Genomic DNA, 12,178 nt, shown 5'->3' on the forward strand with positions numbered 1-12,178 from the left:
CAGGTTCGATTCTGGTCAGGGGCATGTACCTTGGTTGCGGGCACATCCCCAGTAGGGGGTGTGCAGGAGGCAACTGATCGATGTCTCTCTATCATCGATGTTTCTAACTGTCTATCCCTCTCTCTTCCTCTCTGTAAAAAATCAATAAAATATATTTAAAAAAACCAAAACGAAGAAGTTTAAAAAATTTGGCTCTCCAAAGAAATTTCAATCGTTGTACTGTTGATATTTGGCTCTGTTGACTAATGAGTTTGCTGACCACTGGTCTAGGTGAGGTTTGCCCCTAACACACCTAACTGCCTTCCCAACAGGTGCCTTGTTTTCCCTTTGTGTGAACAAGGTGGCACTTACGCTTCAGCACCAGCCAGGCTTGTGTGTTGTCCCCTTCCTCTGTCCTATCCCCAGAGCCTTCCCGACACAGAAGGCTCATTGCTGTTCACTCTACTCCCATTGCAACCCAGGTGAGGATCTGTGGATTTGGGTGAAAGATGCGTGGCCTGCAGCCGAGTTCTGTTGTGGACTGGTAAAGAAATCATCACCATCCAGGGACCACCAGGTCTACCAGAAGCCTGGCCTCTAGTTGCATGCTTAGCTGTCCAAGAGAATTTGGTGAGGGGTTGGTCCCCCTCCATCCTCAAGCAGCCCAACTATAGGGTGGGGGATAAACTGTTAGCATCAGATGTCATGATCATTTACTTCTCTAGTCAACTATGATGGGAGTTAAATAAAGGGCATTGGGCTGGCCATTTCCAGCCACTTGGGACCCTTTTTCTTCCCTGGAGAATGGAGGGAACAATGTGGGGGAGGTATGGTGGAGGAATTCTTTTCATGTGCGTGTGCTTCGGGAGAAGCAAACCATTTTTTTTTTTCATCTGCATCCCCCATCGCACTGGAACTGGTTCTTGGAGAGTGGAGGGGATGAGATCAGCTGGTCAGTCACCAGCACTGTCATCAGTGTTGCCAGAGAGGTCGAGGGCAGACATCATGGAATCGGACAGCTTACTGGCGAGTTTATCTGCAGATGGAGAAATACATGGCAGTCATTTGGTGGCTGGCTTGCCAACAGGAGGCCTGCAGGAGCTAGCCTACATTGACCTTGGTCTGCACCCAACTCCAAAACTGGCTCACTTACCCCCTAACACTACACAAAACACCTGGTGGGCTGCTAGCAGCCATTGCTCAACCTCTGAGGCAGACCCGCTTGTCTACGTGTGAAATGATCGCTCCAACACATCTTCCATCTTAGAATGTCAGACTCACTGGGCTCCAAGCATTTTTATTCCTTCCCAGTATGAAAATATCAATTTCCTTTTTCTGTGTTGAACTTACTAGCACTCTCATCACCCTCAAAGTTCTCATAGCAAAGGGACACTAAGTACACTGAGCATGATTCTCACCTCCCATCCTCGTCACAACCTATTGTTCCTCTGGAAAGCCTTCTCTAACCACCTCCAGAATGGCTGTCTTCATAGTGATCACTCTGTGTTGCCAATGTCTGTTTTCTTGTTTCCTCCTGACTCCCCAATAAGACCAGGAGTTCCAGGGCAATCCATCTCTGGATTCCCAGGCCTCAGTGTGGAACCAGGCCAAGAGTGAACGGGTAGGAACACAGTCTAGTTCAAAGAACAGAGCTTATGGGGTCAATGAATCCTAGATTTTCATTTTGGCGCCATTAAATACTAGTTGTCTTGCCTTGAGTGTGTCACTTAATGTCTCTGGGGCTCAGTTTCCTCACTTACCAAATGTGGGTAAGACTTTTACAATGGGTTAGTGAAGGTTGGCATAGCATGAAGACAAAAATGGGCCAGCCACACAACAGTCCACCACTAAAATGAAGAAGTTCTTTTGTGAGTTGACATGGAAATATCTCTAATATGTATTAAATGGAAAATGTATTTCTATAGAAAAAGAGAATAAAGAATATATGGATGATTGCCTGGGTACCTATCTCAGGAACGAGATACAAGGGATTAACTGGGCCCAGCTGGTGTGGCTCAGGGGTTGAGCGTGGACCCATGTAACAAGAGGTCACCAGTTCAATTCCCAATCAGAGCACAGGCCTGGGTTATGGGCTTGATCCCCAATAGCGGGCATGCAGGAGGCAACCAATCAATGTCTCTCTCTTTGATGTTTCTATATCATTGATGTTTCTATCTCTCTTTCTCCCTGTCTTTTCCTCTCTCTCTAAAATCAATAAAACATTTTTTTTTAAAAATTAACCGGTGGCCGCTGGGAGGAGGCCTGGCTAACTAGGGCAGTGGTCGGCAAACTGCGGCTCGCGAGCCCCATGCGGCTCTTTGGCCCCTTGCGTGTGGCTCTTCCACAAAATACCACGGCCTGGGCAAGTCTATTTTGAAGAAGTGGCGTTAGAAGAAGTTTAAGTTTAAAAAATGTGGCTCTCCAAAGAAATTTCAATCGTTGTACTGTTGATATTTGGCTCTGTTGACTAATGACTTTGCCGACCACTGGACTATGGGATTGGTAAGAGAGAGATATTTTATTGTATATCCTTTTATGCCTTTTGGATTTTGAGAACAATGCCTATTAATAAAGTAACCATTATATATAGCCTATAAGCTTCCTAATACATAGAAAGCAGCTGATAAATAAATGGTGGTTATTTGATACACAAACTAGGCCAGTGTTCTCCAAGTGTGGTCCCCAGACAAGTACTAAAAGCATCTTGGAAGCAGTAAGAATCACAATTCTCAGTCCCCATGGCCAACCTATTCAATTATTAACTCTAGAGATGGGTCCCCAGAAATCTGTGTTTTAATAAGCCCCCTGGCAGTTCTAATATGAGCTGGAGTTTGAGAACTACTGTGCTTATAGGTGAGCCTCCTAACCCATCTCTGCTCCTAACCCTTGTGTAGGGCTGGATACATGGGGTGCTCACTTAGGGTTCACCTAATCAAGGCTCCAGGTGAACCCTTTTTGGTCACAGGGGGATGGTCAGGTGTCCCCACCTGTACGCTTCTGCATCTTCTTCTTATTCTTCAGAGCACATGCCAGAGCCTGGCCCTGCTGCAGGGGGTCCGTCTCCATGATCTTCTGTACCACTGGGCGACGGTCCACTGGGCAGATGTTCCTGGGGTAAGAGTCCGCATTGCGCTTAGCCCACGCCTTCTGATGACCATTCGAATTCATGCAATATCCAGTGAACTCTCCATTCTGGTGAGACAGAGGACAGCAATGAGTTCTGGACCCCCAAAGGGCCTGCAAAGACTTCTGCAGAAGAGACAGGGTAAGAACAAGGAGCCCGGAGACACGCAGAACTAAGCTCCAAGTCTGGCTCCACCACTGACTAGCAGGTGCTTAGTTAACCTCTCAGCCACAGCCTGATCACCTGTCAAATGGGGGTGGATAATAAGTAGCTTGCATGGCTTTGACAAGGAGAAAATGAAAAGGTAGAGGTACTTGATCAGTGACAATTGTATTACAATGATTCTTTGCTCAAGTGACCCTTCAAGGTCTTAGTCAATGTAACAAATATTTCCTGATACCTAGTTTGTGCCCAGCTGTGTAGGGACATGCTGGAGAAATGAGCCAGATACAGTCCCTTCTTTGGGAAACAATCAGACTAAAAAGGTTACAACCAACCATGCAAGACAGAGTGTGGTAAGTGTCCACCAGAGACACAGTGTAAATGACAGAGGTTGAGGGAATGGTGGTGGTCAACACACTTCTGATAGGAGTCATTCCAGACTGAACACTGGAAAAGCACAGAGTATAACTGGACACCCAAAAGGGTGTCTGTTGGCTTGAACTGAAGATACATGTGGAGGGGAGGTCTGGAGGAGGTCAGTGGGTGAAAAGGGGAACATATGTAATAGTTTCAACAATAAAGAATCTACACTAATAAAAAAGAAACATGCAAATTGACCATCACTCTGCTACACCCACCAGCCAATCAGGAGGGAATATGCAAATCAGAAGGCCAAAGATGGTGGCCCCCCAGCTGCTCCAAGCATGGAGTGGCCAGGCAGGGCAGGATGCCCACTATGGGGGGTGGGCGCAAAGGGATCTACAGGAGCGGCACTCCAGCCGCAGCGAAGACGAAGACTACAGACTCTGGAGTCTGTAACAAAGACGAAGATGGCAGACTCCAGCCTGAGCAAAGGCCTGGGTCCCGGGTGCCAGAGGAAAACTGGTGCTGGAAGCCAAGGGAAGGAAGGCCTATTGCACAAATCTCTTCGTGCAACGGGCCTCTAGTTATTTCATAATAAACTAAAGTAAAAGAAGATACATGTGGGTAGTAAAAGCTAATGACAGAAAGCTCACTATGTGTCAGGTACCATTCTAAGCATACATATTATGTGTATGTGTACAACAGATATATGTACATGTATACATGTACACACACCTATTAACCCATTTAATCCCCACAACAATGCTAGGAAAAACAAGGGCATGTATGACTACCTGCTACACTACAATGGGGAAAAGGCAAGGCTACCAAGCACACTGTGTGACTCTGGGGGGGTGGGGGTGGGGGACACCATTCACAGTACAGTACACCTAAATGGCATCTCCCAGGGTCAGGTAATAGAGTGGCCCTGCTCAGGGTCCTGAGCCTGAGCCTGGTTATAGTAAAGAATGGGGACCTACTATAGGTCCCTGAGGGAAAATGGTATGCTATGGGGCTTATGGGCTCAGTGGAAAACATTATCAGGGGATGGCCTTAACCCTACCAGACCGCTGTACCAATTTTTCGGTAATTTCTGAATCTCTGGTGACTCCTAATTTTCGGTACTTTGCCTAGACCTATTTTCTACAATGTCTCCAAGTTCCATCTTATTCTAACCACTTGTTTGCATGTAACTAACATTTTTCTATATCATGTTGATTTTTTCTCTTTAATGCTCAGGAGCCCAGGTATAGGGGACAGTTAGGTTCAGGGCCTCAGGTCTGGTAGGTTTAAACACACAACTTGATACTAATTTTCCTGTAAGCATCAGGGGAACCTTTGAAACTAAGTGAGGATGGGAATGGTGTGAAATCCTGCCACTGCCCTAGTGCAGGCCTCATCATCTCTTAAGAGTCCAGGTGACAGCTTCCTTCCTGGACTCCCTGCCTCCACCCTGGGCCCTTGCTTTCTAATCTGATTTTTACCCCACCTGCCAGAGTCATGTTCTAATATACAAACCTGACCATGGTGCTTAAGAAACCCTTCCAGATATTATGTAGCCATCAAAAATAAAGCACAGCTCTTGGCCCTGGCTGGTATGGCTCAGCTGGTTGGAGTATAGTCCCGTACAACTAAAGGTGGCGGGTTCCATTCTGGTCAGGGCACATACCTAGGTTGAGGGTTCAATCCCCGATTGGTCATGGTGCATATGGTGTATTGGTCATGGTGCTGGTTTGGCTCAGTGGATAGAGCGTCGGCCTATAGAATGAAGGGTCCCAAGTTCGATTCTGGTCAGGGCACATGCCTGGGTTGCGGGCTCAATCCCCAGTGGGGGGGGGTGCAGGAGGCAGCCGATCAATGATTCTCTCTCATTGATGTTTCTATCTCTCCCTCTCACTTCCTCTCTGCAATCAATCTACACTAATAAAAGAGAAATATGCAAATTGACATTACCTCCGAGACAACCACCAACCAATCAGAAGTATGCAAATTAACCCAACAAATATGGCGGGTTAATTTGCATATGCAGGCACCGAGCAGCCGGGGGGTGGGGTGGCACCAAGCAGCCTGGGTCCCAGGAACGGGCACCAAGCAGCCTCCCGGGACCATCGCTGGCTCCGGGAGGCAAGGGTGGCCCCGCCCGCAGCTGCCCGCAGCCTCCCGGGGCCATCGCCAGGCCTGGAAGGCAAGGGTGGCCATGCCAAGCCAAGACCGCAGCCTCCAGGGACCATCGCCAGGCCCGGGAGGCGAGGGCGGCCACGCCAAGCCAACCCCACAGCCTCCAGGGACCATCGCCAGGCCCGGGAGGCGAGGGCGGCCGCGCCAAGCCAACCCCACAGCCTCCAGGGACTATCGCCAGCCCCAGGAGGCAAGCACAGGCCATGGCCCAGCACAGGCCCGGAGTAAAACGTTGACAGCAAGTCCTTTCAGTATAATTGGGGCATTAGAGGCCCAGAGAATGATCATTTCCTTTTCTTTTTTCTTTTTTAAAATATATTTTATTGATTTTTCACAGAGAGGAAAGGAGAGGGACAGAGAGCCAGAAACATCGATGAGAGAGAGACATCGACCAGCTGCCCCCTGCACATCCCCCACCGGGAGATGTGCCCGCAACCAAGGTACATGCCCTTGACCGGAATCGAACCTGGGACCCTCCAGTCCGCAGACCGACGCTCTATCCACTGAGCCAAACCGGCTTCGGCGATCATTTCCTTTTCTATGAAACACATAACTCTGACACACTATTTACAATTAAATAAGTTCCATATATTTTGACATTTTACAGGCCTGGAAAGTTATACATGATGATCAGCAAAGTGAGAAGATGAAAAGAATTTTTAGGCTTTTAAAGATGTAACTAATTTCTGTCTAGAAGACACACCAATTCAAAAAGTGATGGTTTTATTGTCCTATAGGACATTAGCCAGATTGTATCTAATTTAGCAGTTTTACTTCAGGCTTTCATCTTTGGAAATCACATTTGGAACTGCATTATCATCCTGCCAGTCCCTTCACTGAGTTAAACAGAACTTTTGCATCTGCTATTATGTATTTGAATAAGAATTATGTATTTAACACATGCAAAATTTTGTTTTGACACAATAAAATAAAAGATCATTTGATTCTTCCCTGGAACACAGAAAAACACAAACTTGAATCATTGGTGTGGCTTATGCTAATTTTCCAAATATTGTTAATAAAATTCATGGTAGGGATCTTCACAGAGCCAAGAATTCTCTTTCAGGCCTATATATTCAGCATCTCCAAGGAGGAGGCCTGTTATTCTGTGTTTTGTTTTGATTTTAATACTCAGCAGAGGATATTTTTTCACTGCTTTTTAGAGAGAGTGGACTGGAGGAAGAGGGGAGGGAGTGGGAGCAGGAGCGGGAGCGGGAGCGGGAGAGGGAGAGGGAGAGGGAGAGTGAGAGGGAGAGGGAGAGGGAGAAGGAGAGGGAGAGGGAGAGGGAGAGGGAGAGGGAAAGGGAGAGGGAGAGGGAGAGCCTCAGGCTGCCGACTGCAGGGTCCAGGTTTGATTCTGGTCAAGGGCATGTACCTAGGTTGCAGGCTCCTCCCTGGCCAGGGCCCACATTGGGCTCATGCATGAAGCAACCAATCGAAGTGTCCCTCTCACATTGATGTTTCTCTCTGTCTTTCCCTCTCTCTTCCATGCTCTCTAAAAATCAATGGAAAAAATATCCTCAGGTGAGGATAAAAAAAAGAAAGAAATGTCATATCCTATGAAAGAGACATCTTGAAAATGCCTAAAGAAAGTTGTCATTTTTTTGTAGTGAAGGGACTGGAGTCTATGTTGATGAAAACACCTTGGCGGCTGTGGCGGCTGGCAGTGGCAGCAGTAGCAGGGTGATGGGGGCGGTGCCTTCCCCTGATCAGCCAGATTGCCTCCTGCAGAGGGAGGCCTACTGACGGCTTAGGCCTGCAGAGAGTGGGCCTAAGCCATCAGTAGGACATCCCTTGAGGGCTCCCGGACTGTGAGAGGGGTAAGGGTGGGCTGAGAGACGCCCCCACCCAGTGCACGAATTTCGTGCACCAGGCCTCTAGTAAAAATATATTAAAAAAAAAAAAAAGAAACATCAATGATGAGAATCATTGATAGGCTGCATCCTGCACACCCCCCACTGGGGATCGAGCCCGCAACCCAGGCATGTGCCCTTGACCAGAATCGAACCTGGGACCCTTTAGTCCGCAGGCCAACGCTCTACCCACTGAGCCAAATCAGCCAGGGCAGAAAAAAGATTTTAAATAAACAAAATGGGGGGAAACAAAACTCCTTGACCATTAAAAAAACACACCAACTTTTAAGAACAACCCACATCTCCCCACCATTATAGGCAGACGTCATGGGGGCCGGGAAAAAGGGACTGACCACTTACCAGAGCCATGGGTAGAGAAGAGGGTTGCCATAAAGAAAAGGGACAGGTACCTTATACACAGTGGTTTTATTTTCCAAGGCATCTACTATTTTCATCATCGGAGAATGGAGCCATTTGATCTCCGTTTGAAGCGGGTCCATGTCACCCAAGAGCTGATCAGATTCTCCATTGGCCAAACCTTTAACACAAGCAACAGCGCTGTCAGGGCCCTGGCTCCTCCCTGCTGCTAGCTTCCTGGTCAGGCCTCAGTGGATAAGATATGTGGACACCGCCCAGGGGAGTTGGGAGGGAAGGCTCTTTCATTCCTGCTGGGAGGCCCCAGGACAAAAGATTAAAGGCATGGGTTTTGCAGTAGGGCACTCGCCTGCCTGAAGCTGGCCTCCCCTGCAAACCACAAATGTGCCCATTGCCTGGGCCCACACCACCCTCACACCTGCTTCTAAACTTCCTTTCCATCCCCTTCCCTGAGCCTATAATCCCTATTCACTCTTCAAGATCCAACACTAGGGCCAACTCCTGTAGTAGAAAACTCTCACTGGGAACCTCCCCCTCTTCTCAATTTCCCAGACCTCCATCTTTGTCCAGTGCATTCTCAGTGACGGAGCCCCTGTTGCCCTCACATGCAGCTAGGGCCAAGCATCATCCTAAGAATGAAAGCAGGAATTTCTCCCAACTGCCCACGTGATACAAGAAGAAAGTAACGTTCAGAAAGGGGGCTGACTTGCCTGAAGCCACATGGGAAATAAACTCGACAGCAGGCAAGTTCTCTTATCCTCATTTGGAATCCAAGGACACCAAAAGGCCCAGAGAAGGACTACTGGTCCTCAAGAAAAACAGAGAACTAGAAGGCAGGCCAGCCAGGGCTTTCTCTACTACCCAGAGTGTCCACAGACTGATCCAGAGAGCACTGGGTACCTTTCCAGGGTAGAGTAGAGAAGGGAGGAGCCATAAGCCAGGGCTGCAGATGGTAGTATCTGAAGAAAACAAACTTCCTTCCAGAGTTTTGGAAAACCATGTGGCTCCATAACAGCTCACAGTTACCAAAAAAGTACTATAGCCTGGCTGGTGTGGTTCAGTGGTTGAGCATCGACCTATGAACCAGGAGGTCACAGTTTGATGCCCAGGTTGCGGGCTCTATCCCCAGTAGGGGGTGTGCAGGAGGCAGCCAATCAATGATTCTCTCTCATCAATCATTGATGTTTCTCTCTCTCCCTCTCCCATCCGCTCTAAAATCAATAAAAACATATATAAAAACGAGAAAGCACTATATACAGGCCAGTCACTGTTCTCAGTGTTTTTATGTATTAAATAACAGGTGGATGCTATAGTCCGTCTTACGAATGATGTCACTGAGACATGGAGAAGTTAAGGAACATGTGCAACATCACACAGCTAACAAGAAACAACATTTGGATTTGAATCCAGGTGGTCCCTTCTTTTAACCACTCTGAGGTGGGAGAGTCTTCGACAATGGCAGAGGAGAGCTGCTTTGAATGCCACCTCTGCCTCCCACTGACTATGCATCATTCAGCAAATATCACCCTTCTGTGACTCAGATGCCTCACCCACCAATGGAGGTGAGAATGAAAATCTAGGAATGGACATGCAGTGGCTGAGGCGAAGCCTAGGGCAGTGATGGGCAACCTTTTGAGCTCGGTGTGTCAAACTTCGCCAAAAAACCGAGCATAACTCGGGTAGTGTGTCACTTTGAGGAAAAAACATTATTTCGCGATATTTATAGTTTAAATAACATAAATGTATAATTGTTATATATAATTGTATTTAATAAACCTCAGCGGCCGCGTGTCATCAGAAATGGCTACTCATGTCAGTGCTGACACGCGTGTCATAGGTTCACCATCACTGGCCTAGGGCATGAGAGGAGGGGTTTTTGAGAGAAGTGTCTCAGTCCACGCCAGGTCCCAAGAGACAGGGAAAGGAAGCTCACATTTCCCGAACACCTCACGGTGTACAGTACTTTGCTGATTTTCTTCCTATCTACCAAGAGTCACAACCAGCCCCATGGCCCAGAGGAGAACTCTCCACCTTGTGGGTGAAAAGCATTCAACTTGGAGCTGGTTAACTAATTTTCTCAAAGCCAGGAAGGGGGAGGTCAAACCTGGAATTGGTTGTTAAGTCCCTGTGGCTCCACTAGGGCAAGACCAAGTGGGGGCAGGCCGGTCCCCTCGCCCTCACTTACATTCCATGGTGTCTTCGTTGGCCTGCTCGGTGTCCTCAATGTCGAAGACTTCGGTCATCTCCTTAACAATCTCAGCACTAAGATGGGTGGGCAGAGTGTGCGTGGCGGGTGGAAGTGTGTAGAAGCTGATCTTCCCACTACATTGGGAGGTCGGAGGAAATCGATGGTGAGGTCACTGAGAGAACAACTGAGCCATCACAGAAAGAATGAGTTCCCGAGTCAGAAACAGTGAGGGACAATGAGCAAACCCAGCCGGTGGCTTCTGAACAAGACGTTGAGTTGCTAGATAATCACTGACCCAGGGTCCCTACAGCCCAGTCCCCTTTGTGGAGCCTCACCCCGACCCGTACCCGCTCCTCACCTCACCCAGTCAGACAGGACTGCTTTGGCTGCCTCCTCCTGGTTATAGATACCTCCCTTCTTCTTTTTACCCAAGCGCTGGGCCACCGCCATCAGAAAGTGCTCAGTGGTCTGGAAGCCAGAGACGCCGTAATAGTTGGAAATCTGGTGATGAGAGGAAGAGGAGAAATCAGAAAAGAGAATGAAGGGTCCTTGGAATAGGGTAGACCAGTGGTCGGCAAAATCATTAGTCAACAGAGCCAAATATCAACAGTACAATTGAAATTTCTTTTGAGAGCCACATTTTTTAAACTTAAAACTTCTTCTAACGCCACTTCTTGAACATAGACTCGCCCAGGCCGTGGTATTTTGTGGAAGAGCCACACTCAAGGGGCCAAAGAGCCGCATGTGGCTCGCGAGCCGCAGTTTGCCGACCACGGGGGTAGGGCATAAGCAAGAGCCCTGCGCACCTCCTCCAGGTTGCAGCGCTGCAGGATGGTCTCCACCGGGGTCACGGGGTCCGCCAGCTTCTGCACGTGGATGCAGTTGCGCAGGATGGTGCCCACCTCCGAGTTGGGTCCTGGGACAATGCCGGGGGCATCCAGCAGCCTGATGAACTTGTCCAGGTGGACCTCCTGCATGAACCTGGGCAGGAGAGGAGAGGAGAAGATGCGGGACCCTAATGAGGCCAGATGTGTAAGGCATCCTGTAGACTCCGGGCACACAGCTGAGGAAAGGGGTGAGGGGCAGGTGGCGCACAGATGAAGCTGGAGAGACGTAGGGCCAGGGATTCGGGGTCCTACAGAGCTGGGACTGATCTAGTCTAGCCTCTGCCATTGGGGACTGAGCTGCAGGACCGTGGTTAGCTTTTGACTCTCTGAGCCTCAGATGCTTCATGTAGGAAGCTAAGCTGCTGATTCAGAGCCCAATCCTGCAGGGCAGGTAGTAGGCTTCAAGGAGCTAATAGGGGTGAGAGGGGACACCCAGCTGGGAGCCTAGACCACACCTAGGGTGTACCAGGTACATGCAGGCTGTTCATGAGACTCCCATGCCCAGGGAAGAAGCAGAGGCTGCTCCGAGATAAGGAAAGGGGCAGGGGCTGAAGGAGTGAGAGTAGAGGGAACGGTGAGTCAATGGGAGTGGGAGAGCGGGCAGGTGCTTACTTGGTGATCCCAGGCACGGCGCCCACACTGCAAGCACGGCTGCGTTTCAGACTGTTGATCAGGCTGCTCTTGCCAACATTTGGAAGGCCTACAAAAGAGCAGCACGTGGCTCAGGGCAGGAGGGGCCCTTTGGAACATTTGGGCCACCCTGTATGGGGGAGGCCCAGGTCGGGACAGTGACCAGGCCACGAGGAAACCAAAATCAAGAGCCTGGCCTTTTGCCTTCCCACCCCCAGGCCCTGACCAATTCCCTGCATGGCCTATTTACCCCTGCCCTCCATATGTAAGCACACCGGGTAGATATGCCCCTCTCTCTCTCGATGTGACAGTCACCTCCCACCTACAACCAGCCCAGGTCAATGCAAGGCCTCTGCGACATGATCCAACAGAGAGGGACATCGGGAAGCGTCCATAAAACAGACAACCGTCTGTCCTGCTGTGTAACTAACTGGGATGG

The 12,178-nt window shown here is 49.1% G+C and overlaps 1 protein-coding gene across 4 annotated transcripts in view; it reads right to left on the reverse strand.

Annotated features, from left to right (window-relative positions):
- Positions 1-4: 4 nt before the first annotated feature.
- GNL3L (G protein nucleolar 3 like) overlaps positions 5-12,178 on the reverse strand; it is a 37,429-nt gene continuing 25,255 nt past the window's right edge. For all 4 annotated transcript variants that reach the window (XM_054713803.1, XM_054713800.1, XM_054713798.1 and 1 more), the window contains 7 exons: positions 11,722-11,809; positions 11,029-11,203; positions 10,581-10,723; positions 10,220-10,356; positions 8,070-8,197; positions 2,967-3,171; positions 5-1,015 (listed from right to left, as the gene is read on the reverse strand). In XM_054713803.1, coding sequence (XP_054569778.1) covers positions 933-1,015; positions 2,967-3,171; positions 8,070-8,197; positions 10,220-10,356; positions 10,581-10,723; positions 11,029-11,203; positions 11,722-11,809 — 959 coding nt within the window. In that variant the 3' untranslated portion in view covers positions 5-932. The remainder of the gene's footprint in view (positions 1,016-2,966; positions 3,172-8,069; positions 8,198-10,219; positions 10,357-10,580; positions 10,724-11,028; positions 11,204-11,721; positions 11,810-12,178) is intronic.

The sequence above is a fragment of the Eptesicus fuscus genome, chromosome 1 (assembly GCF_027574615.1).
Source record: "Eptesicus fuscus isolate TK198812 chromosome 1, DD_ASM_mEF_20220401, whole genome shotgun sequence".
Lineage (NCBI taxonomy): Eukaryota > Metazoa > Chordata > Mammalia > Chiroptera > Vespertilionidae > Eptesicus > Eptesicus fuscus.